Source organism: Cetorhinus maximus, chromosome 7 (genome assembly GCF_964194155.1).
Source record: "Cetorhinus maximus chromosome 7, sCetMax3.hap1.1, whole genome shotgun sequence".
Taxonomy (NCBI): domain Eukaryota; kingdom Metazoa; phylum Chordata; class Chondrichthyes; order Lamniformes; family Cetorhinidae; genus Cetorhinus; species Cetorhinus maximus.
The window spans coordinates 29475247-29502622 of record NC_135885.1 but is presented as its reverse complement, the minus strand read 5'-3'; the positions used below and the strand labels follow the sequence as shown (position 1 = coordinate 29502622).

The following is a 27376-nucleotide window of genomic DNA, read 5'->3' as shown; positions in this document are numbered from 1 at the left end:
CTTGAAATCTGATTTAAAAAGCAGGGACCTAGAATTTCCCCAGGAGTACCCCAGGACTAGGTCAGAGGAACAAAAACAGAATTACCTGGAAAAAATCAGCAGGTCTGGCAGCATCGGTGGAGAAAAGAATATAGATTTTTCTTTTCCCACCTATTTCCATTATTTTTAAATTTATACCTTTTATGCCCTGTTAGTCTTTCAACCCCACCCCAACTAGAGCTGTACCTTGAGTGTCCTGCCATCCATTCTTAATTAGCACATTCGGATAGATAATATCACCTCCTTCAACACCTCTTTTTTCATTTGTCTGTGACATCCTTTGATTATCTGCTTCTATCACTGCTTGCTTGTCCCTACAACCACAACCCGCCCCCAACTTCTCTCCCCCCAACCGCCCCCCACCTTAAACCAGCTTATATTTCACCCCTCTCCTAATATTACTCAGTTCTGTTGAAGGGTCATGAGGACTCGAAACATCAACTCTTTTCTTCTCCGCCGATGCTGCCAGACCTGCTGAGTTTTTCCAAGTAATTCTGTTTTTGTTTTGGATTTCCAGCATCCGCAGTTTTTTGTTTTTATCTCTAGGTCAGAGGAAGCCTTTCTCCAGGAGACAACATAAACACCTGCTTTTATCCATTTCTCTGGCAGCTTGGCGGAGGTTCCAGCAGAAGATCAGATGTGCCCTGTGGCAATTCTCCCTCATGATAAGGATATCAAGTTACACTCAGAATTTTACTGAAATAAGATTTGTCAGACTAGTTTCGTTTGACATTATTTCCTGTTAGTAAACTCTTATTTCCAGTGTATTGTCAAAACCCAGTGATGCCCTCGATCTAAGTGCAGCTCTGCCCAGTTCCCTTCCCCCACTGAGGCTTGGCCACAGGCAGTTTGTTGTCCAGGGTGGTCTAAAATCAATTAGCTACCCAAGATGAATGTGCAGTCTTCTGGTTTAAACCAACAAGGGATTTGCATCAGCTATTTATGGGAACCCGGTGTGAACCTCCTGCTTTGCACCTCCCAAACAAAGCAAACAGGAAGAATTGGAAGTCTTTATTCCCGATTCCAACCAGTTATTAACAGACTGCTTTGTTCTTCTTAAATTGCTGTAGTCACACTCACTGCTTCCAGCCAATATTGGTATTAGAAATCTGGAAAAGATAAAACCTGAAATAAAAACAGAACATGCTGGAAACCGACAGCAATTAATTTCTAGAAAGAGAAAAGACAGGTCAATGTTTCTGGTATAAATCCTTCAATATGAAAAACACAAAAACAAGCAAACTCTTTCTCAGGAAAGTTCCTTTTCAGAACTGAATTGGACCAAGTGGCACCCTTTCTTCAGGCCCCCGTGCAACTTGACCTGAGATTGACCTCATGAGAACCAAAGCTAAAGATAGCGTGCAGTACTTACCTGTGGAGCACATTCCCACCTCAGTCCCAGTCCCAAGATCCCCAATCTCACAGCCCTGGCCATGATGTACAATCACCCCATCTGGTCCCACTATCCCTGCCCCAGGCTCAGCCCACAATCTTCTTTCCCCCAGGCTCTGGGCCCCAACCACCCTAACATCCCCCCAGGAAATACGCAGCTATTCAGCTGGCATCTGCAAAGAGAAAAGATGGTTTAAGGTTTCACGTGTGTATCCTTCACCAGAACTGAAAACTGGAAGATAAGCAAGCACCTTGATAGAATGGAAGAGGGAAAAAGAACAGAAGATAGAAAGAAAAGAGGTGTCAAATACCCCAATCACTGAAAATTTGGTAACAAATGACTTGTAGTACATTTGAATACAGAAACAGCGACTCGTTAAATGACATAAAAGCATGGTAGTAAAAACAATTGAGATGAATAAAAGAATGTGGACATTGCCCTGATGGCGAAAAGCATGAGAAAGGTACAAAGAGGGTGATATTCAAGTTTGGTAGGGGCACAAAACCGGCAGTAATGAATTGATGCCTGTCATATGCATTGAAGTCAATGCAGAGGAAAAGCAGGAGGGGTTTAGGCAGCTATTCCATTCCTACAAAGATTGAATTTTACCTTCAAGGTCGGAAATGCTGGAAACATCACGGACTAGTAATTTGGGGAAAACCTAGTTTTGGACACGCCCCCATCAAGTTACTAATCTGTACATAGATAATAGTGCCAGAGGAGCCCTGGGTATTGGGCCTTGGGACTGATTCACATATCAATGATGCTGTTGGAGGGGGCCATGAAACCAAGTAATCAGTGGCAGGGTTTGGAGTAAAGTGAGCATCAGGAGGGATTGAGGGATTGTTGGATGGGGTGGGGGTGCGGGCAGAACGTGAAGGTTAGCATCGGCCTGGAGGCTGTGGATCTTAATGGGATGAGGATGTTCAGTGGTCTGAGGCCATAGGTCTGAGCCAGGGAGTTGGAAGGGGAGGCCTATGGAGGGGATGTTAGGGTGGTTGGGGCCCAGAACCTGGGGGAAAGAAGATTATGGGCTGAGCCTGGGGCAGAGATAGTGGGACCAGATGGGGCGACTGTACGCCATGGCCAGGGCTGTGAGATTGGAGATCTTGGGACTGGGACTTAGGTGGGAATGTGCTTTACAGGTAAGTAACTTACCTTTTTACTGCACTCTATCTTTAGGTTTGGTTCTTACGAGGTCAACCTCAGGTCAAGTTGCATGGGGGCCTGAAGAAAGGGTGTCTCTTGGTACAATGGCTATTCAGTTCTGAAAAGGAACTTTCTTGAAAAAGAGTTTGCGTGTTTTTGTGTTTTTCATATTGAAGGGTTTATACCAGAAATGTTAACTTGTCTTCTCTCTTTCTAGAAATTAATTGCTGTCGGTTTCCAGCATGTTCTGTTTTTATTTCAGATTCTATCTTTTCCAGATACTTTTCCTTTTTCTGTGCAGCATTTTTATGGGTAAGTTAAACAGGAATTAGGGCCCCATTCTGCCTCAGCATGTCCCATTTACAGCCAGAGTTCAACTGTAACTCCACAATGCTGTGTCACAAGTAGCCTAATGATTTTTTTCCCCTTTGTTTTCCAACAATTGGCTTCTGTGGCAGAATTTTACATTCCCCCACTGGAGGGTTTGTAGGCAGGGTGTGGCTGTAAAATTCTTCAGATGGCATTCCCACCGGGCTCCCGCCCACCTCATCCTCTCCACAATTTTACAGTGGGATGAGTGAGGCCTAGACCAGCCCGCCTGCACTTAAATGGCCAATTATTGACCGCTAGAGGGCCTTTTCCCACCCAGCCTCAATTTTCAGGCTGGTGTCAGGTGTTCAAGGACAGGGGTAAAGCTCAGAAAGTGACCCTGCTCAGGCCTCGGGCAGGCAGGGTGTGGGTGCGTGCCTCCAGCAACAGCCTCCTTTCAACACCGCCCCCCCCCATCCAACAAAAGGTCTGGCCACTATGGGTGCTGCTCCCACCCTGCCTGACCTCTCCACCAACAACTCCACCCCTCCTCTGCCCAACCCCCCAAGCCTCACCGCCCTAAGACTCCCACACTTAACTGCTCCTGGAGTCCCAGGACTTTGACTTTGGGGACCGGTTGCAGTCCCAGTCCTGTCCACTGCAGCTTCTGGTGCTGCTGGGACTCGAGAGCTGCTGGCCATTTAGATTAGCCGGCAGCTCTCTAAGGTGAGACCTCCTCCCGACAGAGGGGCAGAGGTCCCGCCTCCAGCCAGTTATCACTATTTGGAGCATTAAGTGGCTGCAGGGCAGCCAATATCGGTGGTGATATATTCACCGCAGGCTCCTCGGATGGCGGGAAGGGAAACCCTGCCATCATAAAAATGCTGGCCCTGATGATTGTGTGCATGTGTGTTTATATGGACAGTGGTTGGCAAATCACCTGTTAATATCCACTGTTTTGACTCACAATGTACCAGAAAGCTGCTGCCATCTGTTAAATGGATATTACGGGATGCAGTCAGAAACAGCAAAGTATGGAGAAGCCTAAATATATCCATCCCCTACCACATGATTCATTTTGATGGATTCAAAGTTAAAAATCCAGCACTGTTTTTGAGATGTCTTAACTGGGATTGCCCAGCAAGGGAGCAGGATGTAAACCAGACTTCATGACTCATCATCTTTTTTGGGTGGACATAATTGAAATTATCAAGACCACTAAACACTGACTTCATGATTGAAACACTGTTCAAACAACTTCCCTCAAGTACCTTCAGTCAATTCAGGAACTAGCAGGTGATAAAGGGAGATGAATTTGTAAATGTCAAGCAGCGTCAACAGCTTTGACTACAGGATGGGGCTTTGAGCAGCGATTTTTGCATTCAATGTTACATGAGGCCCTGTGATCAGCCAGACATCAAAGCTTATGCAGCTTTGCACTTTTCTGTCATTAACATAAAGGCTTTCACCAAAGGCATCTTTATGCAAAAAAGCAGTTACAATCAACGACACTTGTATCTGGAATTCATAATACTTTCAAAACAGATACAAGATAGATAGGCCAGTACTTGTTCATTTAGCTCTTTCCCAAAACCACAATGACACTACAGCATAAAATAAAAAGGATTATATAGGTAAAGCCAATTTATGCATCTATGTAACATTTGCCTTCATATTTTATTCAACAATTCATAATTTATTCAAAGATTAACATTGCTATTACTCTCAAGATCCGGACCCATAATCAAATGCTCTGGTGTCAGTTATTAATGGAACTGCCCAATTATTACTCTTGGGTGACCTGCTTTCAAATGAGATGTTAAACTGGTACCCTGCCTGCTCTCTCAAGTAGGCACAAAAGATCCCATAGTACCATTTGGGGAACAGCAGGGGAGTTTTCCCAGCAGCCTGGCTCACATTTAGCCCCCAACCAACACCGAAGATGGATGATCTGATCATTTATCTGTGGGAGCTTGATGAGTGCATGTTGACTGTTGCATTTCCCACATTACAACTAATTGTCTAACCAACCTGCCATATTTCCTCTGATAATAAATGCCTTATTTTTTTTACAACTCTCTGTGAGACACCTTATTAAATGCTTTCTGTAAATCCTGCACAGCGTATCAAATATATTCCTTTCATCTATCCAATAAAATTCTTCAAAAAAACTATTAAATTTGTTAAACATAGCTTGCCACTAATGAAGAGGTTATCTCATGCATTTCAAAACGCTCAATAATTTGGATTCTATTTATTTGTGTCTATGGCTTTGTTCAGAAATTAATTAGGTAAAAAAAAACCAGGCAACTGGTGGCTGAAGAACCTTAGGTGAAATGTTAATGTATACAGACTGTCGTGTAGAAAAAATCAAATTTTGCTGAACTAAGCAAAATAAGATAACAATATCGAGATATCAACATCCCAGCTCATAAGTTGTGAAAGATGACTTTGAAAGACTGACTGTAACATGAAAGAACTGTCATGACATAAATCATTATTCAGATTGCTCAAGCTTTTAGTCAACTGGGAATCTTGTCACTTGAATACAATATCACATCATGAAAGTGTAGAAAAGACTATTTAATCTAAACAACCTGTCAATTATCAAGCTGTGTATGAAATACAATTTAAAAAAAGGTATTTTAACCCATTTTTATCTTTGTTCTTCCCCATGTATTTTTATTGCATTCTAGGTAATTTAGTGCGTCTCATTGCTTCTGTTAATTATATTCTATCTGTAAATATATTTGATCATTTTAGCCTGTCCACATTGGTATGATAGTGTGGTATTTTCTGTCTTTTTATAGAGAACATGAGGGCATGTGATCGCAGTGGTCAATAACACAATTTGGGGTAATTGTCAATTATATCATACTCACACAAAATTGCAGGTTTTGGTCCATGAAAAACTGGCTCTGTTTACGGAAACCACCTTTTTTTGCCATTAGCACAGGACGGTGGAGCTTTTTACATATATGGCCGCATCAGCTTCAAGTTAGGGAAGTCAAAGAGAAATGGCCATGGCTTCAAGTTCCTGAATGACTCCCAGCAATCTGTGTTGGCGATGTGTACATCTGGATGTCAGGCTAGGGTAGAAGCAAGCCTTGATCTGACGCTCACACGGTAAAACAGACTGCTAAACCCATTGTTCTGGCATATAAATGAATAAGGGCCACTTGCATGAGATGCCAGATAGCTGTTATGGAACTGTACTTCAGCAAATTCTGTTCTTTATTTGCTTTACATGGCCAAGACTACAGTTATTGCCCATTCCAAGTTGCCTTAAGGGTGATGAGAGAACTCTATTTCTAAGGAATTGTTTATTCTGTGTACACTACTGTATCACAACAACATCAACATGTGCTAATATTGCTACTTTAATGTAATAAAACATCCCAAGGCATTTCACAAAGACATTATAAAGTAAAATTTTACACTGAACCACATGAGATATTAGCGCAGATGACCAAAAGCTTGGTCAAAGGCATGATTTTACTGAGTGTCTTAAAGTAGGAAGGAGAAGTAGCAAAGCAGAGAGGTTTACGAAGGGAATTTCAGAGCGTAGGGACTAGGCAATAGTTGGCACAGCCACCAATGGTGGAGCAATTAAAATCAGGAATTCTCAAAATATTAGAATTAGAGGAGTGCAGATATATCGGACGGTTTCGGGGTTGCGGGAAATTACAGAGATAGGGAAGAGAAAGGCTATGGGGGGAATGGGAAAAAAGGATTAAAATTTTAAAATTGAGGTGTTGCATTACCAGGAGCCAGTGTAGATCAGCAAGTAGATCGATGTAGTTCAGGAATGATGCTGAACGGGGTTTGGTGCAAGTAAAGACACAGAAAGCAGAGTTTTGGGTGAACTCATGTTTACATAGAGTAGAATGTGGGAGGCTGGCCAGGAGTATGTTGGAATAGTCAAGTTTGGAGGTAACAAAGGCACAAATGAGAGTTTCAGCAGCAGATGAGCTGAGGCTGGGGCAGAGTCAGGCAATGTTGTGGAGGTAGAAATAGGGAGTCTTTGTGATGATATGGATATGTCTTCAGAAGCTCATTTTGGGATCAAATATGACATTTAGGTTGCATTATAAGGGAGAAAATAAGAGAGAAAACTGAAAAAAAAATAAAAAGGTCTTCTCTCAAGTAAATTACTCAGGTTAGAATATCAAAATTGTATATGGAGGAAGGTTTCTTAGGGTTACAGTCCTTGTTTGTAATATAGATACAAGCCAAAAGGGAGAGGTTGTTGTTCCTCAAATGGTTATTAACTCTAATATTATTTAGGGAGTCAATCAAATGTAATTAATTTTTTAAACATTCAAGAATGTAAAGTAAAAATCAAAGTCACAGGACTTAATCTTAGAGCTCGCCAAATTTTGGCATGTTTGGTGTGCCTATAGTATACTCATTACTTCACTGAACAGTGATGAATGGTAAGAGCTGTGTTTAATACACCAGGAAACAATCTACCACAAAGCAAGACCAAAAGGAAAAACAGCCCCTGATGTGTTAATACCTTGAGAAATGAATCCCTGGACAAACATTCATCTCCGTGCTCACTAACGATATTGTATATTATAGGTAAGTTCCACTTTTTCCATCCACAATGTACCCAGGACTGCTCGACCTCATTAACCTGACAGTACATAGCATAAGCAGGATAGCTCCGCTTCATCTCCCTCTGGGAGAACTCTATAACCAGGACAGCTTCACTCCATCCACATTTTTATTTACTCTTTCATGAGGCGTGGGTGTTGCTGGCCAGCACATATTGCCCATCACTAACTGATCTTGAGAAGGTGATGGTGAGCCACCTTCATAAACCACTGCAGTGCACTTGTAGAGAGTACTTAGTGTACATAGAACACTTCTACTCAATCTGCCAAGAGGGCATGCAACTTGTGTAGAATGTTTCCACTCTATCCACCATCACAGTTTGTAGTGTGCCTAGGACTACTTCACTCCATCCATCTTTTAACAGCACACAGTATAACCAAGACTACGTTATTCCATCAACCTCTGAGAGCAAGATAACCATGACAGCTTAATTCCATCCGCTCGCTGGGCACACAACTTACCCAGGGCAGCCCATTAAATCTACCTGCTGAGGGGACATGATGCAACCAGGTCAGCTCCATTCTATCTAACTGCGGAGAGCACAAGGACTCCAAAACTCAAGAAGATGATTCACCACCGCCTTCTCAAGGGCATTTAGGAATGAGCAATAAATGCAGGCCTTGTCCGCAATGCTCAAATCCCATGAACAAATGAAAAGGAAATAGGCTGAATTTTCACAGAGATCGAGAGGGTCTATCGGTTTACCCAAAATGGCACCAGAGCCCATTCCAGAAGTGCTGCCCCCGAACCTGGCACCCACCATTTTCATCATGGGGGGTGTGGGGAAGCAGGGACGAGTTATAGTTTGCACACCTGTGGTTTACGGATGCAACTGCACATGTGAAAATGCAGCTGCCTTCAGTCACCAAGGTTTCTGAAATACGACTAGGGGACTTTACACTTTTCAGGAGAAAGTCTAAACTTATTGGAGTTCTATAGAGAGGGAGGGTACCCATTTGGAGAGGTAGAGTATACTTTTGGAATGGTCCATGGAACCCTTTGGGGGACATGAGGTGCCGTTTAAGAGAGGTCAAATGCCCTTTGAGATTGTTAAAAATAGATATGACTGTGCGTAAAAAGCGGATAAACTTACTGGAACTTTCAAGCTGTCAAGGCATTTAAACCCCATTGGAACTGTCAAGCTGTCGGGGTATTTAAATCTCCTGCCCTTTAATTTAAAAAAAGTCTGCAGTTTAAAAAAATCAGTGCTTAATATTTCACATAACCCTGAGGTCTATCGTAGGATTTGTGCTGGTTTCACAACCTATCATTATCACAGTGAGATACCTATCAGTTCACAGTTTGATTGACAGCTCCAAGTGGGAATAAAGTCTTTGATGTGGCGCTATGAATACAAATGCTTGTTTTTGCAAGGAATTAAGTTGTTGAATGAAATGTTGTTTTTATTAGGGATTAGGTAGTTGAATACGTTTAAATAAAGGCAAAATACTGCAGATGCTGGAAATCTGAAACAAAAACAAAAATGTTGGAAAAATTCAGCATCTGTGGAGAGAAAGACAGCGTTAACATTTCGAGTCCATATGACTCTTCTTCAGGGCTGAAAAGAAGCCGAAATGTGGTGAAATATATATTGTTTGAGGGGGGTGGAACAGGTGAAGCTGGATAGAAGGCCAGCGGTAGGTGGAGGCAAAGGAGAGATTGCGAAAGATGTCATAAACAAAAGTTCAGAGGGCTGTTAATAGTGGTGGTGCTGGCTAAAGGAGGTGCTAATGGTGACATTAAGAGTGGAAAGCAGAGTGTGATATTGGCAGGAAGCAGGGTAAGCACTCTGGAAAGTGACAGATGGCCCTAGTGAGGGTGGGATGGGGGGAGGGGACAGTGGCGGGAAAAAAGATTGAAAAGGCTAAAAGCTGGGGATAAAACAATGAATAAAATGGAAATAAATTTTAAAAATAATAAAGAAAATAAGTGGGGAGAAAAATGAACTAAATAAATAAATTTTAAAAATTAAACAATAAAAATGAATAAGAAAAAGAGGGAGGATCAGAAAGGGGTGGGGATGGGGGAGAGAGTTCATGGTCTGAAGTTGTTGAACTCAATGTTAAGCCCGGAAGGCTGTAAAGTGCCTAGTCGGAAGATGAGGTGCTGTTCCTCCAGTTTGCATTGAGCTTCACTGGAACATTGCAGCAGGCCAAGGACGGACATGTGGGCATGAGAGCAGGATGGTGTGTTGAATAAATTTAAATGTAGTGAGTGGGTTTTTAACAATAAGAGTGTTTTTTTTAATAGTTAAGTCATCAAAAGCCACTTGGAACTTTATTTTATTTCATCTCAACATGGGTCCTGCAGTCAGCCTATGGCAGATTCTGGTGAATTGGCATGGAGAGTGTAAGTGCAAAGGGTGGTGGTAGGGGGCATGGGTTGGCATGAATTAGCATGAAGTTGGCATGGGGCTATAAAGGGCAAGGGGGTGGGTAGAGGGGCATAGGTTAGCATGGGGGGATATGAGAGATCATAGGGGTGGGTGGAGGGCATGTGGTGGCATGGGGATTGTGTGGGGCTGAGGGGGTGTGAGGCATGAGAGTTAGAAGGCCATTTTTTGTTTTATTCTTCCTTTTTAAGTTCTGGAGCACTGAGGCTCGCTTCACACATCTGGCAACCCTGTGGTTGCATCTGCACTGTTTCTGGCGATGGCAGGCCAATTCCCATTGACACTCAGAATTTTTACTACTCTGCACTCACATCTTGAAAGCAAATATTCAGCCCATAGTGGAACCAAGGTAGCTTCATTCAAGCTGTCTGCTGAGGGAACACCGTGTAACCAGGGAAGGTTCACTATAGAAAACACATTACTAAGCCCACATATACTCATTAAAATTATGTAATTAAGAGCAATAATGTCAATCAAAATTTAATTTGATGAATTAAAGATTTTATTTTAAAAAAATATAGCTTTATCTTATGTAACGGCCAATTAGTATGATCTGTCCTCGCTGAATGCTGGCATGAATTTGGTACTTATAGGTCAACAGAATTGTGCAGTTCAGGGGTAGGTTATAATTAAATAAGCCCAGCTCTAAAAATATGCAGCATTCCAGAGATATAAAAGCTTCCACAGGGATTCTTTTCTCTTTCATGGAATGTATACATCACTGGCAAAGCCAGCATTTAGTGACCATCCCTAATTGCCCTTGGAATGAACATATCAGAGGACAGCCAAGAATCAACCATATTTCTGTGGGTCTGGAGTCATATGTAAGCCAGATGGGGTTAAGGGCTGCAGATTTCCTTCCCTACAGGACATTAGTGAACCAGATGAGGTTTTACAACAAGCGATGGTAGTTCCATGGCCACCATTACTGAGACTATCTTTAGATTCCAGATTTATTAATTGAATTTAAATTCCACCAGCTGCCATGATGGGATTTGAACCCATGTCCCCAGGCCATTAGTCTGGGTCTCTGGAGTACTAGTTCAGTGACATTACCACCACATCACTATCTCCCCCTAACACAGTTTCTTAGCCTTTGTTTGACACTGATATTTCCAGGAAGCTGCTAGAATCTGACTCAATGTCTAGCGATTGGTCAAACTGGTATCACTCTTGAGAGTAGTGCCACTTGGGAGGCAGTTTCTCAACTGAAATCTGTATCCTGATAGACACTAACGTTGGCATTTGTTAAATAACTTTTATTTTATTCTTTCCTGGGATGAGGGTGTCGCTGGCAAGGTCAATATTTGTTGCCCATCTTAATTGCCCTTGAGAAGGTGGTGGTGAGCTGCCTTCTTCAAATGTTGCAGTCCATGTGGTGTAGGTACACCCACAGTGCTGTTAGGAAGGGAGTTCCAGGATTTTGATCCAGCGAAAGTGAAGGAATGGTGATATAGTTCCAAGTCAGGGTGCTGTGTAGCTTGGATTGGTTCCTGCAGGTCGGGGTGTTCCCACGCATCTGTCCTTTTAGGAAGTAGAGGTTGCATGTTTGGAACGTGCTTTCGAAGGAGGCATGGCGAGTTACTTCAGCGCATCTTTTAGATAGTACACACTGCTGCCACTATGTGTCTTTGATGGAGGGAGTGAATGTTTAGGTTGGTGGATGGTACATCAATCATGTGGGTTCTTTGTCCTGAATGGTATCGAGCTTCTTCAGTGTTGTTGGAGCTACACTCATTCATGCAAGTGGAGACTATTCCATCACACTCCTGACTTGTGCCTTGTGGATCATGGACAGGCTTTGGGGAGTTAGGAGGTGAGTTACTCATCACAGAATTGCCAGCCTCTGACCTACTCTTATAGCCACAACGTTTATATGGCTGGTCCGGTTCAGTTTCTGGTCAATGGTAATCCCCAGGATGTTGATAGTGGGAAATTTAATGATGGTGATGCCATTCAATGTCAAGGAGTGATGGTTAGATTCTCTCTTATTGGAAATAGCCATTGTCTGGTGCTTGTGTGGCACAAATGTTACTTGTCACCTATCAGCCCAACCCTGAATGCTGTTCAGGTATTGCTGCATATGGACAAGGACTGGACATAGACAGAAACATAGCTGAAGGAGCTGTGAATGGTACTGAACATTGTGAAATTGTAAGCAAGCATCCCCACTTTTGACCTAATGATGGAGGGAAGGTGACTGATGAGGCAGCTGAAGTTGATTGGGTCTAGGACACTACCCTAAGGAACTCCTGCAGCGATGTCCTGGGACTGAGATGATTGGCCTCAGATAAACACAACCATCTTCCTTTGTGCTAGCTATGACTCCAATCAGTGGCGAGTTTTCTCCCTGATTCCCATTGATTTCAATTTTGCCACAATTCCTTGATGCCACACTGGGTTAAATGCTGCCTAGATGTCAAATGCAGTCACTCTTCACTCACCTTGAGTTCAGCTCTTTTGTTCATGTTTGGACCAAGCCTGAAATGAGGTCCAGAGCTGAGTGGCTCTGGTGGTACCCAAACTGAATGTCAGTGAGCAGAATATTGCTGAGTAAGTGCTGCTTGTTAACACTGTCAACGACCCCTTCTATCACTTTGCTGATGATTGAGAGGAGGCTGATTGGGTGGTAACTGGCCGGGTTAGATTCGTTCAGTTTTTTGTGGACAGGACATACCTGGGCAATTTTCCACATTTTCAGGTAGATGCCAGTGTTGTAGCTGTACTGGAACAACTTGGTTAGGGCATGGCTAGTTCTGGAGCACAAGCATTCAGTACTATTCCTTGAATGTTGTCAGGGCCCATAGCCTTTGCTATGTGGGATATGCCAGGCCATAAGGTTACAGATTATGGTTGAATACAATTATGTTGCTGCTGATGGCCCAGAGCATCTCATGGATGCCCAGTTTTGAGCTGCTCGATCTGTTCCGAATTTATCCTATTTAGCACAGTGGTAATGCCACACAACACGATGAAGGGTATGCTCAGTGTGAAGATGGGACTTCATCTTCACAAGGACTGTGCAATGGTCACTCCTACCTATTTTGTCATGGACAGATACATCTATGACAAGTAGATTAGTAAGGACCAGGTCTAATAGGCTTTTCCCCCTTGTTGGTTCCCACACTACCTGTCTTAGACCCAGTCTGGGAGATATGTTCTTCAGGACTTGACCAGCTCAATCAGTAGTGGTGCTACTGAGCCATTCTTAATGATGGACATTGCAGTCCCAACCCAGAGTACATTCTGTGCCCTTGCCACCCTCAGTGCTTTCTCCAAATGCTATTCAACATGCAGGAGCACTTATTCATCAGCTGAAGGATGGCAGAAAGAGGTGTCCTTGCCTGTGTTTGACATGATGCAATGAGACTTCATGAGGTCTGAGTCAACGTTGAGAATTCCTAGGGTAACTCCCTCGCAACTGTGTACCACTATGCTGCCACCTCTGCTAGATCGGTCCTGCTGGTAAGACAGGACATACTCAAGGATGGTGATGGTGGTGTCTGGGACATTGGTTATAAGGTTGTATGCTTTGGTGAGTCTGACTATGTCAGGCTATTATTTAACTAGTCTGTGGGACAGTTCTCCCAATTTTGGCACAAGCTCCAAGATGTTAGTAAGTTGGACTTCGCATGGTCGACATGGCTGGGTGTGCCATTGTTGCTTCTGGTGCCTAAGGAGATGCCAAGTGATTGATCCGGTTTTATTCCTTTTTGACATTTCTGTAGTAGTTTGATACAACTGAGTGGCTTGCTAGGCCAATTCAGAGGGCAGTGCTGTGGGTCTGGAGTCACATGTAGGCCAGACCAGGTAAGGACAGCAGATTCCTTCCCTAAAGCACATTAGTGAACCAGATGGGTTTTCATGACAATCAATGATCATTTTATAGCTCCATTACTGAGACTAGCTTTCAATTCCAGATTTTTATTAATTAATTGAATTTAAATTCCACCAACTGTCATGGCAGCGTCCCCAGGGCATTAGCCCAGGCTTCTGCAATAGTAGTCCAGTGACATTTTGACTATGACACCATCTTCCCCTTGGATTGGCTTGGTGCCAAATGAAATGTTATTGCTTGAAAGGAATATACTAGAACCCTCTCTAAACGCAAACAGAGGAAAGCTTGAGAATGCTCAGCCTCCACTGGGGGAGGTGAGTGGGGAGGTGGGAAGTTTGGATTTTGATAGGTCAGACATGGAAACCTTGCTTCTTCATGCTGGTCCACCTATAGAATGTAATGGTAACTAAGGAATTCAAGGGAAACTTTTTTTTAAACCTGTGAGAGCAGTTAGAATGTGAAACTTGTGGGATAGCCCAGGTGCACGTAAAGGTGCACTTGATGAGTACATGAGATAGAAAGGAACAGAAAGATATGCTTAGAGGGTTGGATGAAGTAGGAGGATAAGAGGCTTGTGCGGAGCTTAAACACCAGCACAGACCAATTGGGTCACATAGAATTTACAGGCTATATAAAACTCTAATATCCCAAAAGCAACCTAGAAGCAACAGCAATAAGACAGCATTGACCAAGTAAGATTAAGGTGTCAATGTTAAAAAAAACAAACTGCTGTATGTTGGGAGGTAAATGGTTAATTATTGACGAGATCACACACAAACTTCAAACTGACAAAAACTCGTCCAGTTACCATCTAGAAATTGTTCTTATTTTTATCTGTGGCCTATTATTCAGAAATGCATCAAAGGACTAAAGTGACTGCACAATTCTATTTATGTATCACTTGTTGTAAAACATTGAAATGATTTTCCATTTCAACAACAAGTGTTATGTTATGTCTGTTGTACAACCACAAACAGTGATTAAACTGTCTTACCAGCTTTTTAATGTAGTGTCATAAACTTTGTGAATGCTTAACATTAAGGGATCTGTATTGTCTTTCAGGCAAACATTGTGTTGCCTAGTCAAGGGGACCCAACATGCAGTTGAGTCTTTGGCTGGAATTTAATGCCCACTCTGGAGGCAAGATTGATGGCAGCTGGTGGCCGAGACCCCCATCGCCTACATTAAATTATGCCCTTTAAATCTACTACAATTTTCAGAACAAAAATTGAACAATCTCAGGTATTATTCAACTGCCATTATTAGATTTATCCTTCATTTGGTCAAAAATACTTTTCCTTTCAAGATTCCTTAGCAAAGGCACATAACATCCAATTAACCATTGGGTTAATACATAACAACATAGGTCCTTAAACCAATGGAATAGTCTATGACAATACACACCATTCAGGACAAGAACTGAACAGCAGTGTGGATCCTTGAAAAATCCAATCAACCCTGGGTACTGCAAAACAGCATGGGCCCTTTAACAAAAAATATTTAACCCTCTGAGTACTGCAGGGCAATACGAATCAAATATATAAAATGTGATAACCTTCTGCATAATGGAAAACTTTCTAGGTACTTTAAAATTTTATTACTCTCTGAATGTTAAATGTCATTAGCTACTCTCAAAGAACATTTCTTGTGACTTTTTTTTCTCTTCCTCCTCTCCTGAAGCTGCTAACGTTTTGTGCGTTACAGTTCCAGGAGTGCCAGTGATCCTCTGGTACCTTTCCTCAGTCACCATTCTATGATGACAGTTAAGCCATCATAGCTGAGGCGAAATCTATCTTCACTGAATGCCCACATGTGTGCAAGAACCCACTCACACAAATCCTAATGTTTTTGCTCTTACTCGTGTCCCAATGTTGCAATCACTAACAGGAGGAAGGTAAGAATTAAACAAAAGTGAAAAAGGAGAAAAGTAAAAGAGCAGATGGGAAGGGAACGACAGAACTGAAGAAGAGGGACAGAAGTGAACTAGGAAAACAGAAAGACTAAAGGTCAGGAGACAGAGACAGGCAGAAAAGCACCGACAAAAGCAAAGGACAGAGAAAGACAAGTGGAAAGAAGGAAATTTAGGAGAAGTTTACAGCCAGCTAGAGGTATAAGAGAAGAAAGAAAAGAAGTAAAAGTGAAGGCAAGGAGAAAGAAGCAAACAGATAAATATAAAAGGAGATTTAAATAGCGTGGTCCAATGGTTCTATAAAATGGACTGAGATTTAAAGGTAGAGTTTAGGTATGATTCTGTCTGAGTCAAAAGCGATTTAATCAGACACGGTTCAATCAAAAGTTAAGCCACAGTGATACAACTCACTGCTCCAAAAGGTCAGACGCTCCTGCATAAGGCCAGTGGGAGGGCAAAGCAAATATTTTAAGTCAGACTCACTACAAAGTTAACATACTTTGAACTATTGTAAATACTTTAAGGAAGTACTGTTCATTTTTTTGTATATTTTTGTGAACTGACTTAATGCTGTTCCTTAATCCATTCAGATGATACTTTAAATAGTTCACTCGCTGCTTAGTTCCAGATCCCTCTAGGTCAGCTGCGGTGACAGACTTGATAATGTGAGTATCGCATCTGTCACTGTGCCATGTGCTATGTGAGAAATTGTATTAGAAAGCACAGCTGCAGTCTGTATTCAGTCTCTTTCTACATTCAAAATAGTTGCCCCTGGCAAGTAATACTGTAATTGCATTTTTTTTTACAACTTTAATGCCTAGAATGACTGTTTTTGTGGTATTTGCATTAAAAACATTCAATATGTTTATATGACAATCCTTTTTCCAATGTTTAAATGAAATGTTGGCCCACTTATTTTAAATGGGCTAGTGCCTTCCATTAAAGCAGTGAACAAAGGAATGTCATCCAAATATGTTATGCATCATGCACCAATATAGCAAGCGATAATTTCTAGGCTGGCACTTTTAAATGAGAATGTAAGTTCAATAGTAAAGCCAGTCCTATTACCACCTAAAACAATTTTATAAGATGCCCTCTTTAAACCAGAATATGCGAAGTACAGAATCATATAGCACTTTTTAAATCCGTTTTCTAGAAACAAAAGCATTCAGACTTCTTACAGATTGAGTTTGATTTTTAAACCCTCCTTTACATATTCAGAAGATTAAAAGAAAACAGAAGCATTGTAATCTGTAAATCCTTTGAAGCGCGATGAAAGGAGATGGGTTCACAATGAGGCTGAGTCAAAAGCCGTAGCAACATTATACAATAACCCAGTTCGTTCTGAGACAAAGGCTAAATTGAACAAAAATGTTTTAAAACGTCAGAACAAGATAATACAAACTGACTTATTGCAGGCAAATTCATTGTAGACTGTAGACTTACTCCAATTAAGTATTGGTTGTTCTCTATGTTGCGAACCAATAATTTCAATGTTACCAAAAATTGTGAAATTAAAATTCTTGTGATTCAGAACTTCTTATTTCTGAAGTTTATTTTAACACTTTTGATACTCAAATAAAATTGTAATATAATAACATATATGGGTCCCACTTGTTAGTTGCAATGTGTTATCATAGTGATCCCTGCTCATTGATGCACCATGATGTTTTTATTTGTTACATGCTCTTGCATGTTACTTGTTTTGTTTATGACATTTACAATGCCTCTCTATTAATTGTTCTTTTCTACCCCACTTGCAATACTTTGCATTCAAAGTACCTCATCTGTCATCTGTGACAAGCAGATATCTTACAGAAGTGATCCTGATGAGTGGTCGTGAAACATAAAGACAATTGTACCAGGATGGCAAGGAACAAGCTCAAAGCCGAGCTTTCCTCTGACTGCCTGAAGCTTCCTTCTGAGAACCCTCAGTGCATATGATCAAATATATATGGGCTTTAAATTATTACATGTTTATTGATCCTCCCTCCATGCTCCTTCTTCATATCCAAATCTATAACTTACTTTTTCCATGCCTTTCAATTTCTCAATGTCACAACCAATAGAATAAAGAGATGGCCTATTTCAAGTACTGCTGATAATTCAGCCATTTATTTTCACTAGCAGTTTTGAAATATACAATAACCTGTCCTAATGTGCCCTTATGTGGCTGGGTTTGATAATATTCCAATGAAGCACCTGAGGACATTTTACTATGTTAAAAGTGCTATATAAATGCAAGTTGGTGTTAAGTTTATGTTAATTATATTATTTGGTTCTCCCTTTGGCCTTTCCTCCCTTGTTCTGAGATTCCATGCATAACTTATTGGACAAAAAGTTAATTGAAATTTATCTAGCTGCTTCTCTAATTAATGAGGCAGATTTATACAGTGAGTAGCAGAGTCATACAGAAAATCCCCGGTTCAATCACCAACCTGTGCTGAGATAGCTAATTTCTGTTAAGGAAGTCTTAAGGAAAAAATCACCCTGCTCTGATTCATGTACAACAGTTCCTAATGTAAGTATATACTTGTGGCGGAAGACAGATGAGGGCAGGATTAAGGTTGGCACTGGTGTCCCCTTGGTGACTAGCCTGTTGATGTTCAAGTACGAATAACAGCCCGTTGGTCAATGCATCAGGAAGTGCGCAGCATCCATAAGAAAGAACATGGATTTATCTAAGAGCTTTCACATCCTTGAAATGTAGTCGCTGCTGTAATGTAGGGAAGTATGTGAACCAACCTGCATACAACATGGTCCCATAAAAAGCAATTAGATAAAAGACAAGGTAATCTTTTTTAGTGGTGTTGGTTCTGAGATAAAGATCACCCAAAATACTGGCAGAGCTTTGTTGCTCCTCCTTAAAACCATGGAATATTTTGTATCCACATAAGAAGGAAGGCAGGGCCTCCAGTTAGCATATCTGAAAGGTAGCATCTCCAAAAGTGCAGCAATCCCTTAGTGCTGCACTGAATTGTCAGCCTAGACTTTGTGTCAAGCCTCTGCAGTACAGCATGAACCCACAACCCTGGCTTTAGAGGCAAGACTGCCCTATCACTGAGCTAAGGCTGACACCATGGAATCACCAAACAGTAGATTACTAGTGAGTACAGAGATACCTGTCAGAGAAAGTGGCCTTGAAGAAAAAGCAAAAATTATCTGGAATGCCCAAAATATCTAAAAAGAATGTTTGTTATAGAAAGCAAAAGTAAATCTATGTGGATGAAGTTGTGATTTTAGAGACTACCTCCTAAACATTTAACATATACTTTCATTTCTGCTTAACTAGTTCACAAAATGAGATTGCCTGAAGGAGTACAAATATCTGAGTCACAAAGACTGAAATACCATTAAACCATAAAGAGCCAAGAGCTAACTCCAATCAAATCTAATGACCCCTGCCAAGCGCTTAGATCACGGTCTGCCAACTTGAGTTAAAATGAAGGAGATGCCATGGAGGGAGCCATTAAGTTGACTGGACATCATTTTGTGGAAAGGCAATAGCAAAATGAAGTCAAGGACATACGCTTTGACTGCCAACACAGCTCAAACTTTCATACAACAGATCAGAACTGAAATATGCACAGTATGACGCTCAGCAGCCTGTTTCTGCTGTGAAATCCCTGCTGATTAATGACCTTCATGACCCAGTTCAAGCAAGTAACCCCTTCCTTCATACTCAATCTGACCTATCCCCTCCATATCAATGCTTCCAAACATTCCAGTGCACAGATTCGCTGAAATAAATTAGATGTGCTTCAGTAACCAGTATCTAAATGGAGTTTGCCACCAGTTTGCATAGTTTCATTAGGGTGGGCATTATAGTTACAACATCACAGAATTTTGGTAAATATTAAGCTGGCAAATAATCATGACATAAATATGGATGGGCATACATTTTCATGCATCTATCTGCATGAAAGCCAGATAGATAAGTGTGCATGCACACACACGCATACGCTGGCTTTCCATAATTATGCAACATTGAAAATGGAGGTTTTAATTTCATTAAAAGTAAGTGATCTCCACTGAAAAAGCCATTGGGAAACCAGGGTCACATAGAAATCCCTTAGCCCATTTACATTCCTATTTTTGAACTATATTGAAGAAATGTAAGAAATAGAACAAAACAATGAGATAACAAAGTTTTTTTTCTCTGTTAACCTTCATTCTGGGTTTTATTTCATAAGGTAGTGTATTCTGATGTTGGTAACTTTAATTGCTCCTGGTTTGAACAGGAGAGAAGGCTGTAGTGTAAGGACAATTCAAAGGGCAGTGTTTATTACACTAATAATTGATTAATGCATATATACATACTCAGAGGAAATAACAAGGGGATAAGTTAATCATGCAAAGAAGCAGACGTAATGACTTGCTACACAACTAAGCAAAACTTCTGAGTTTGCACTACAGCCATCAATTCAAGTTGCTAATATAAATGATGTAAAATCCCCCATTACTGACCTCTGAATTCAGGCTTCTATACTGAATTGGTGTAAATTGTCTAATGAAGATATCCTGTCGTCCTTTGCCACAAATCATAACTCAGCCATGTTTAATGTTGCTTGGCACAGGAAGTGGACTAGGGCAGAAGGCATTCAAAAATGCATCAAGTCAAAAAACTTTGTTCAAAACTGAATGTGATCTTGTGACGGAAACACAGTTTTGAAATTAGAAATTCTCAGCTCACTCCAAATCAATGGAGAGGCACAGCTGTTGGTGCAAGATTCAGGTCTCAAATCAGCACATCTCTGTTAAATCAGTATTGTCACCATCATTGCTGCACCTTCCACTCTATAAAAACCTGCAGATAAAGTGAATGTTTTTTTCTAATAATTGATATGGAATCAACACACAGAAAAACTGAACTAGACATATGGCAGTCATTTATAAATCATTAACATATGTTATAGCATAGTCCCTCAGCTCCCTTCTATTGGGGCGAATGCCTCAAGGCTACAATCTTGAACTGTCTCCAACATTGGCTATAAATATATAAGAGTAACTCACAGGCTGCTGTATCATCCCATTGTACTGTCTGTTAGACTTAAATCCAATTTATACTTTCAGCCCTGCACTGTGGCACAAACTGAACATGATATTCCCCACTGGCCTTATATAGAAGACTGCCTGAGTCAATTCATGGGCTGCAATGTATTAAATTCCCTGTGCAATGCATTCAAGGCGTTTTGATTTCCAACTAAAGTCAGCAGGAAATTCAGATCAGGCCTGGTGCAAATCTCTTGCTTTAAAGCTCCAAATAACTCTGAGGTCAAGCAGTGGGAGTTTTTAACTCTGAAGTCCAATCACAGTCAATGGCTTTGCACCAGTTCCTGAATTCCTGCTGCAAAGTCGCAAGATTTGCAAACTTGTCACACGAATAAGTACTGTATGCACAATACACTTTGTAAGTGGATGTTTTTATAAAAAGAACCTGCTTTAAATGAATCCAGTGGGATCACCAGCAGCACATTAATGAGATGTGTGGTCTATTAACACAATGTATAGCCGTCATTACAAATCAAATTATTGAAAAGATTAGCATCAATTCATGACTTCACATCCCAACACTATATACAAAAAATATTTAGTGTAGCTTCAGCCTAAACAGTATAGTTTGACACAGTTATAAAAAGCCATTTCATTCCATTCTAACTTGCATCTTCTTCCTAACTCATGCAGTGTTGTCAAATCATTTTTTTTTGCTACACCTACTTTCCTGTATTTTTCAGTGTGCTCACTTTTTTGTGTGATCACCAGAGTGAAAATGCAACAAACATAGAGGAATTAAATTAATATATTTTGTTGAATTGTGAAAAAATACAACAGTCATCTGGTTAATACTGGGTAGTTGATTAACCTACTTACACATTTATTGACAATCAAATTTCTAATTTGTTACTGCCTGGCTACATACACAGGATCACTCACTTGTAATGATTTTGGAACTGTCCAGTTTTAAAATTAACAAAACCTGTTAACATGCTATTATCTGAACGCCACGGCCCACCTCAGCTTAAATTGCCACCTCTCTGTATCTTTCCTTTCCTATTTGAATAATTTTTTGGTATAGAACAGGACTTCTGATCCATATTGGTGCAATCCTATGCAAACTGAATTCCAAAGTCCATCCTTACCAAGACCTGAATTAGAGTGTATAACCCCTGCCCCCACAAGATGCCTAGGTTAATCCTCACTTATACATCAGTTGCATCAATGTAATTATACTGGGGTGTTAAGTAGTTCACTTCTGTTTCTTAGTTCTGTGATCTACCTGTTTGACCATCTTTTCGGATATTTTGATCGTACAATACAAGTACTAAATTATTCAAATCTCAAAGGTGTAGCAAATGGAAGAAGAAACAATGATCCTGCGATGAAAAGGTGCAGTTGCAAACCAGCCTGCTCAAACCACACAACAAAGGTCTGTTGCTGATTTAACCCAAAGCAAAACTAAGCATAAAGGTCAAATGCCTGCCCAGCTGAATCCAACTTTGGCAGCAGCAGCGGAAATGGCAACATAAACAATTAAGCATCATCCATTGTCATTAATCCTCCCAGCACAAATGTTGAGAATGAGCATGAATGAAACAGAAATGCTTGCAAGTCAACCACAACCAGGCCTACGCTGCCCAAAGTATGTGTGATCAACCGAGTTTTTCCAAAATGAAAATCACATCTCATCCATCGTGTTCAGAAAGGAAGAATAATTAATTTATGTTAAAATAGGAACATTATTGAGATTCTTTATTTATCTCATCATCTGTAGTCAAAGCTGTAGTGATTGACATTTGGATGTTTTCAGAGGGAAATAGCATTGTATTTCCACAGTATTTTGTAGTTTTTGAAGTCTAAGATCGGTTTAAGTTGTATTGTGATATCACTTTGTCATTTTGATATGTTAATAGTGGAAATACGATTTTATTTAAAATACCATGGTGACAAACTGACATTGCAGTGCAACTTAAGCTGATGATGTTGAGCTTTAAAAACTACAAAAATACTCTGTTTTATTAAAGCTATACCATGCACAAATCTCTGAAATGTTTAGCAGGTAAATATATCAGTTAGTGTGGTAGCAAGCCACACTGGCCATGTGGGGTGATGGTTGGAATGTTACAAATTACCTCAGCATCTCTGGGTGAGGTATCAGAAAAATTAGCCAGTGTTCTTGCTGCTAATTCCTTGAATAACTCACTGTCTGCCTCGCATGTGAAAATAATCCACTTGGCTAAGGTGTCGTAAGCAGCACCTGTAGAATTATAAACTATCGCACATCAGAACCTTTGGAAGAGGATGTGAGAAAATTGGGGGCAAATATTTTTGAAATGTCACGGACATCAGGGCCAATAAGATGATCTTGTCAATGCTCATGAGGCTGATTATAACTTACTCGTAGATCTGTCACATCTGGACAGCCTGTATGTGGCAATACATATCAAATCCTTCATTGAACACTTCAATGGAATTTTGGAGAGATATCCAACAGTAGTGTCAATATACATCTAAACCTTTCCAAACCTTTGACAAATAAACTTGGGAGAAAACCCATACATCATAAGAGTAATTGGCAATGCTACATCAGAATTCCATGCTGTGATCTTACATATGTTTATGCAGGTTCCAATCTACTACACATAACCACAGTGATAGGCTTCAACTGACCTCAAGCTGTCTGTACCTATGTAATTCTGTCCACAGCCAGACATAATGGTGTGTGCAGTCTGTGCTATTTGTGTGTTAACATTGGAGTTTTCAGTTTGGAATAACTATTTTTATTTTATTACTGATTGCACAACTGTGTTTTTTTAGGTTTTGATGAAAGTCAGATATTACGGAAACTGTTTTCAAATGCAGTGAAAATGCAACTGATTGATTATGCCATCCTTTAGGAATCAGAGCGTTTCCTATATCTGGCATCATCCAGTTTCATAATGACAATATAAATGGTTTGGGTTCTTCCAAACCTAGTCAATCTCTATTCATCAGTGACTCATTACCAACTCTCATCAACCCAACTTCAGTAAAACTGCTATTCAGTTTGACCATCCTATTTCACACCCCATAATGCTTTTCAGCAGTGTTACCATTTGTCCTAATAAATGTGACAAAAACTATCAGATGGTGCTGTTTTTTTTCCATTAAAGTTATTCCTAATGTATTATGAAAAAAGATATTTCATTGTTAAAATGTTTTTCATGCTTTTAGGACATCCCAAAGTGCTTCAAAAGAAATGAATTACTTTTTAAATGTAATGTTTGCGGTGTTGTAGGCAAACAAGGCTGCCAATTTACTCAGTAAAATCAAAAATCAATAAGATGGCATTAGAGAGGGTGCAGAAAAGATTCACGAGAATGGTTCCAGGGATGAGGACCTTCAGTTACATAGATAGATTGGAGAAGTTGGGATTGTTTTCCTCAGAGAAGAGAAGGTTGAGAGGAGGTTTGATAGGTGTATTCAAAATCATGAGGGGGCTGGAATGAGTAGATAGCAAAACACTGTTCTCATTGATTGAAGAATCAAGAACAAGAGAGCACAAATTTAAGGTAATTGGCAAAAGAAGCAATGTGATTTTCACACACCAAATGGTTAGGATCTAGAATGCAATGCCTGAGAGTGTGGTGGAGGCAGCTCCAATTGAGGCATTCAAGAAGGAATTGGATAATTATCTGAAAAGGAAGAATGTGCAGGGCTACAAGAAGAAGGCAAGGGAGTGGCACTAGGTGAATTGCTCCTTTAGAGAGCCAGCACAGACAAGATGGGTTGAATGGCCTCCTGTAACCATCCTGTGATTCTGTGAAGATAACCTGTTTTAGTGGTGTTGGTTGAAGATAAATTTTAACCAGGACACAAGAACTCACCTGTTCATTATTGGAAAAGGAACAATGTATCTTTCATGCACACCTTAACAGAGCCTCATCTAAAAGAAAGCACCTCTAACAACGTAACATTCCCCCTGCACTGCTCTGAAATGTCAGCCTAGATTAGCTGCTCAAATCTTGCAGGTGCCAACATATTTTTTTCTGTGAAGCGTAACACTTAAGACATCACTAATCCAGGGAGCCAAACTTCTATTACCAGAGAGAAGTTGTGGAATAAAATTAAGTATACCAATGGATGCAGGGATAACTGTAAATGAGGAAACTCTATCACTGCCCATGAATGCTGCCCGACCTGCCCAGTGTTACCAGCATTTTCGACACGTGTTATATTATGATTGTGGCCATTGCAACTCAGATGTAAAGCATCACCTGGGCGCATATGACGTAAGGAGGATTTCACTGTGCATTTATTCTAGGTGCATCTGATGTTTGAGAGTATTCTCACGCAATAATTAATCCTCACAGTAAGTTATGAAGTGACAGTCTACAATTAACTAAATTATAAATCATTTAATAAAGATGCAGTTCAAACAGTAGGTGGAAACCATTGGCACATCCACATTGAGATCCGTGTTATGTATTATATATATATATGATATAATATAAATTAACTTGATGGCACTTACCTCCCACGAACTGAATGCCTCCAGCCACTCTGCCCACCGTCCTCGAGATGAGCTCGGAAACACAGCAGCCCATAAGCGCGGTGAGCGCCACCAGCAGGAGGAGACCGCATCCCACCCCGGTCACCACCGAGCAGATCTTCCAAGCCAGGCTGGGGATGCCCAGGAAAGAGGCGTATCTGCCGCACTGCTCCACCATGACCACCGACTGCAGCTGGCCCTCCTGGCGCACCGGGTAGGTGCACCGGCGGAACACGCCGAAGCTGACCGGCTTGTCGAGCTGGGAGCCCAGCAGCCAGTAGGGCATGAAGAAGCCGGTGCAGGAGGCGGCAGCGCATAGCAGGGACAGTGTAGCCCACAGCATCCCGGCACAGGTCAGACTCGAAGACATCTCCCCAGGAATTCCACAGATTTTCCGGCAGACTTTTAAGATCGGTCTCTTCGGTTTGCTTTGAACCAATAATTATTCCATTGAACTTCAGCAGAGGGGCTTCAAAGCAGAGCAAAGCCTTTACTCATTCTGTCTTCCTCCCTTCTGATAACCCCTGTTAGAAATAGGAAAAATACAAACAGTTGATCAAATTGGGTTCTTTTTTTTAAAAAAAAGTTCCCAATTGCACTTCTGTCGGGACTGTCCAGTTGGAGAATGGATTGGCAATTGGAATATCTCCCAGTCCTTTTCTGCAGAACCCATTGGAGGCTCCAAGTCTTGTCTGAAACACTCTTTCTCTCCTGACTCTGAAATCCGAGCTTGACAACCACCCTAAACAGCAGGGAATTGTTTAACGAACGGGGGTCACGCATCCTTAAACAAGTTTTAAACAAGAGGATGGGGAACGCCGCTTCTTAATAATAAATGATTCGACAACCGAGTCGTCCCTAAGCTGTCGTCTCGACAATTGTTTCGGAAAGACGACCATCCCGGTTGAACTGTTTTCAATTTCACACCAGGGATAAAAGTTAATGCAAACTTGAAAGGTGTTTGCCTGTAATTGTTTCCCGTAATAGTTTATTTTTTTTCCCCTAAAGAACTTGGTTTGTGAAACTCCTAACTGGGTGGCTGAGAGTGGTTAAAGTGGAATCACTTCAAATCATTACTTACATCTTCGGCGCGGATCCTCGAAATTCACCCCCCCTCCCCGAGATCCGAAAAAAGGTTTAATTTTAAGAAGAACTTCCCTCCAGGACAGGCTGGCTCTGTTGGGATCCGAGTATCCAGACGGGGATCGCTTTACTCTGGCTCTTTCTGCAGGCGCCTGTAGCAGCAGCCACTGTGCCCAACTCCCGCGCCCCCGCCCGCGCCCCCCTCAGTAGATCCTCGTCCCGTGGCTCAATGTACCGCTCTGTTCGCCCGCAATCCTGACAGGAAATGTTCCACACACATTCCGAGAAGGAGAGCTAGACCGAGAGAGGGGGAATGAATGTTCCTGTCAGCTCAGTCCGGTGCCGTCAATCACACACAAACTCCCAGAGAAAACCCCGCCTCCCACCATCCGCCCACCAGAGTCTCTTCACAGTTTTGTGTGTAAGTCACTGGCACACACAGTCAACCCTCAGGAGCTATCCCAGTGGAGTAAGAAGTAATAAAGCTTACCACGCAAGAGAGGCCATTCGGCCCATTGTGGCTGTGCAGGTGAATGAATCATTGTACGTCTATTGTGTGGTGAATGCATATTTGGCTGCACACGCTTATTGCACAGTGAATACATTTTTGCACACTTGTGTAGTGAATGAATCCTTGACCGTACATTTATTTCCGGACCAACTTTGTGCTCTCCGCTCGCCAAGGGATCGAGAACGAGAGGGCACAGACTTAAAGCGATTTGCAATAGAAGCAAGTATGATGTGATGTGATTGTTCACACAGCCAGTGTTTCGGGTCTGGAATGCACTGTCTGAAAGTGTGGTGGAGGCAGGTTCAATCGAGGTATTAAAGAGGGCATTAGATGATTATTTCAGTGGTAACAATGTGCAAGGGTGTGAGGAGGGGGTGTGGAAAGCAGAAGAAGTCATGATGCTGATTTGGAGAGCCTGTGCAGACATGATGGGCCAAATGGCCTCCTGCTGCACCGTCACAATTCTGTGATTATTGGTATTGCCTTAATGTAAACGGGTTCCCTCACTGCTCTGAAGAACGGTCATACGGACTCAAAATGTTAACTCTGTTTCTCTCTCCACCGATGCTGCTAGACCTGCTGAGTTTTTCCATCATTTTCTGTT

The 27376-nt window shown here is 41.3% G+C and overlaps 1 protein-coding gene across 1 annotated transcript in view; it reads right to left on the bottom strand.

Moving 5' to 3' along the window:
- The window catches only part of LOC144682685 (LHFPL tetraspan subfamily member 6 protein), a 175544-nt gene extending 149144 nt beyond the window's left edge, over positions 1-26400 (bottom strand). Inside the window, exons 1-2 of the mRNA XM_078545269.1 lie at positions 26260-26400; positions 25161-25702 (exon numbers count right to left, since the gene is read on the bottom strand). Of these exons, the coding sequence (XP_078401395.1) occupies positions 25161-25548 (388 nt within the window). The 5' untranslated portion in view covers positions 25549-25702; positions 26260-26400. The remainder of the gene's footprint in view (positions 1-25160; positions 25703-26259) is intronic.
- Positions 26401-27376: the final 976 nt, after the last annotated feature.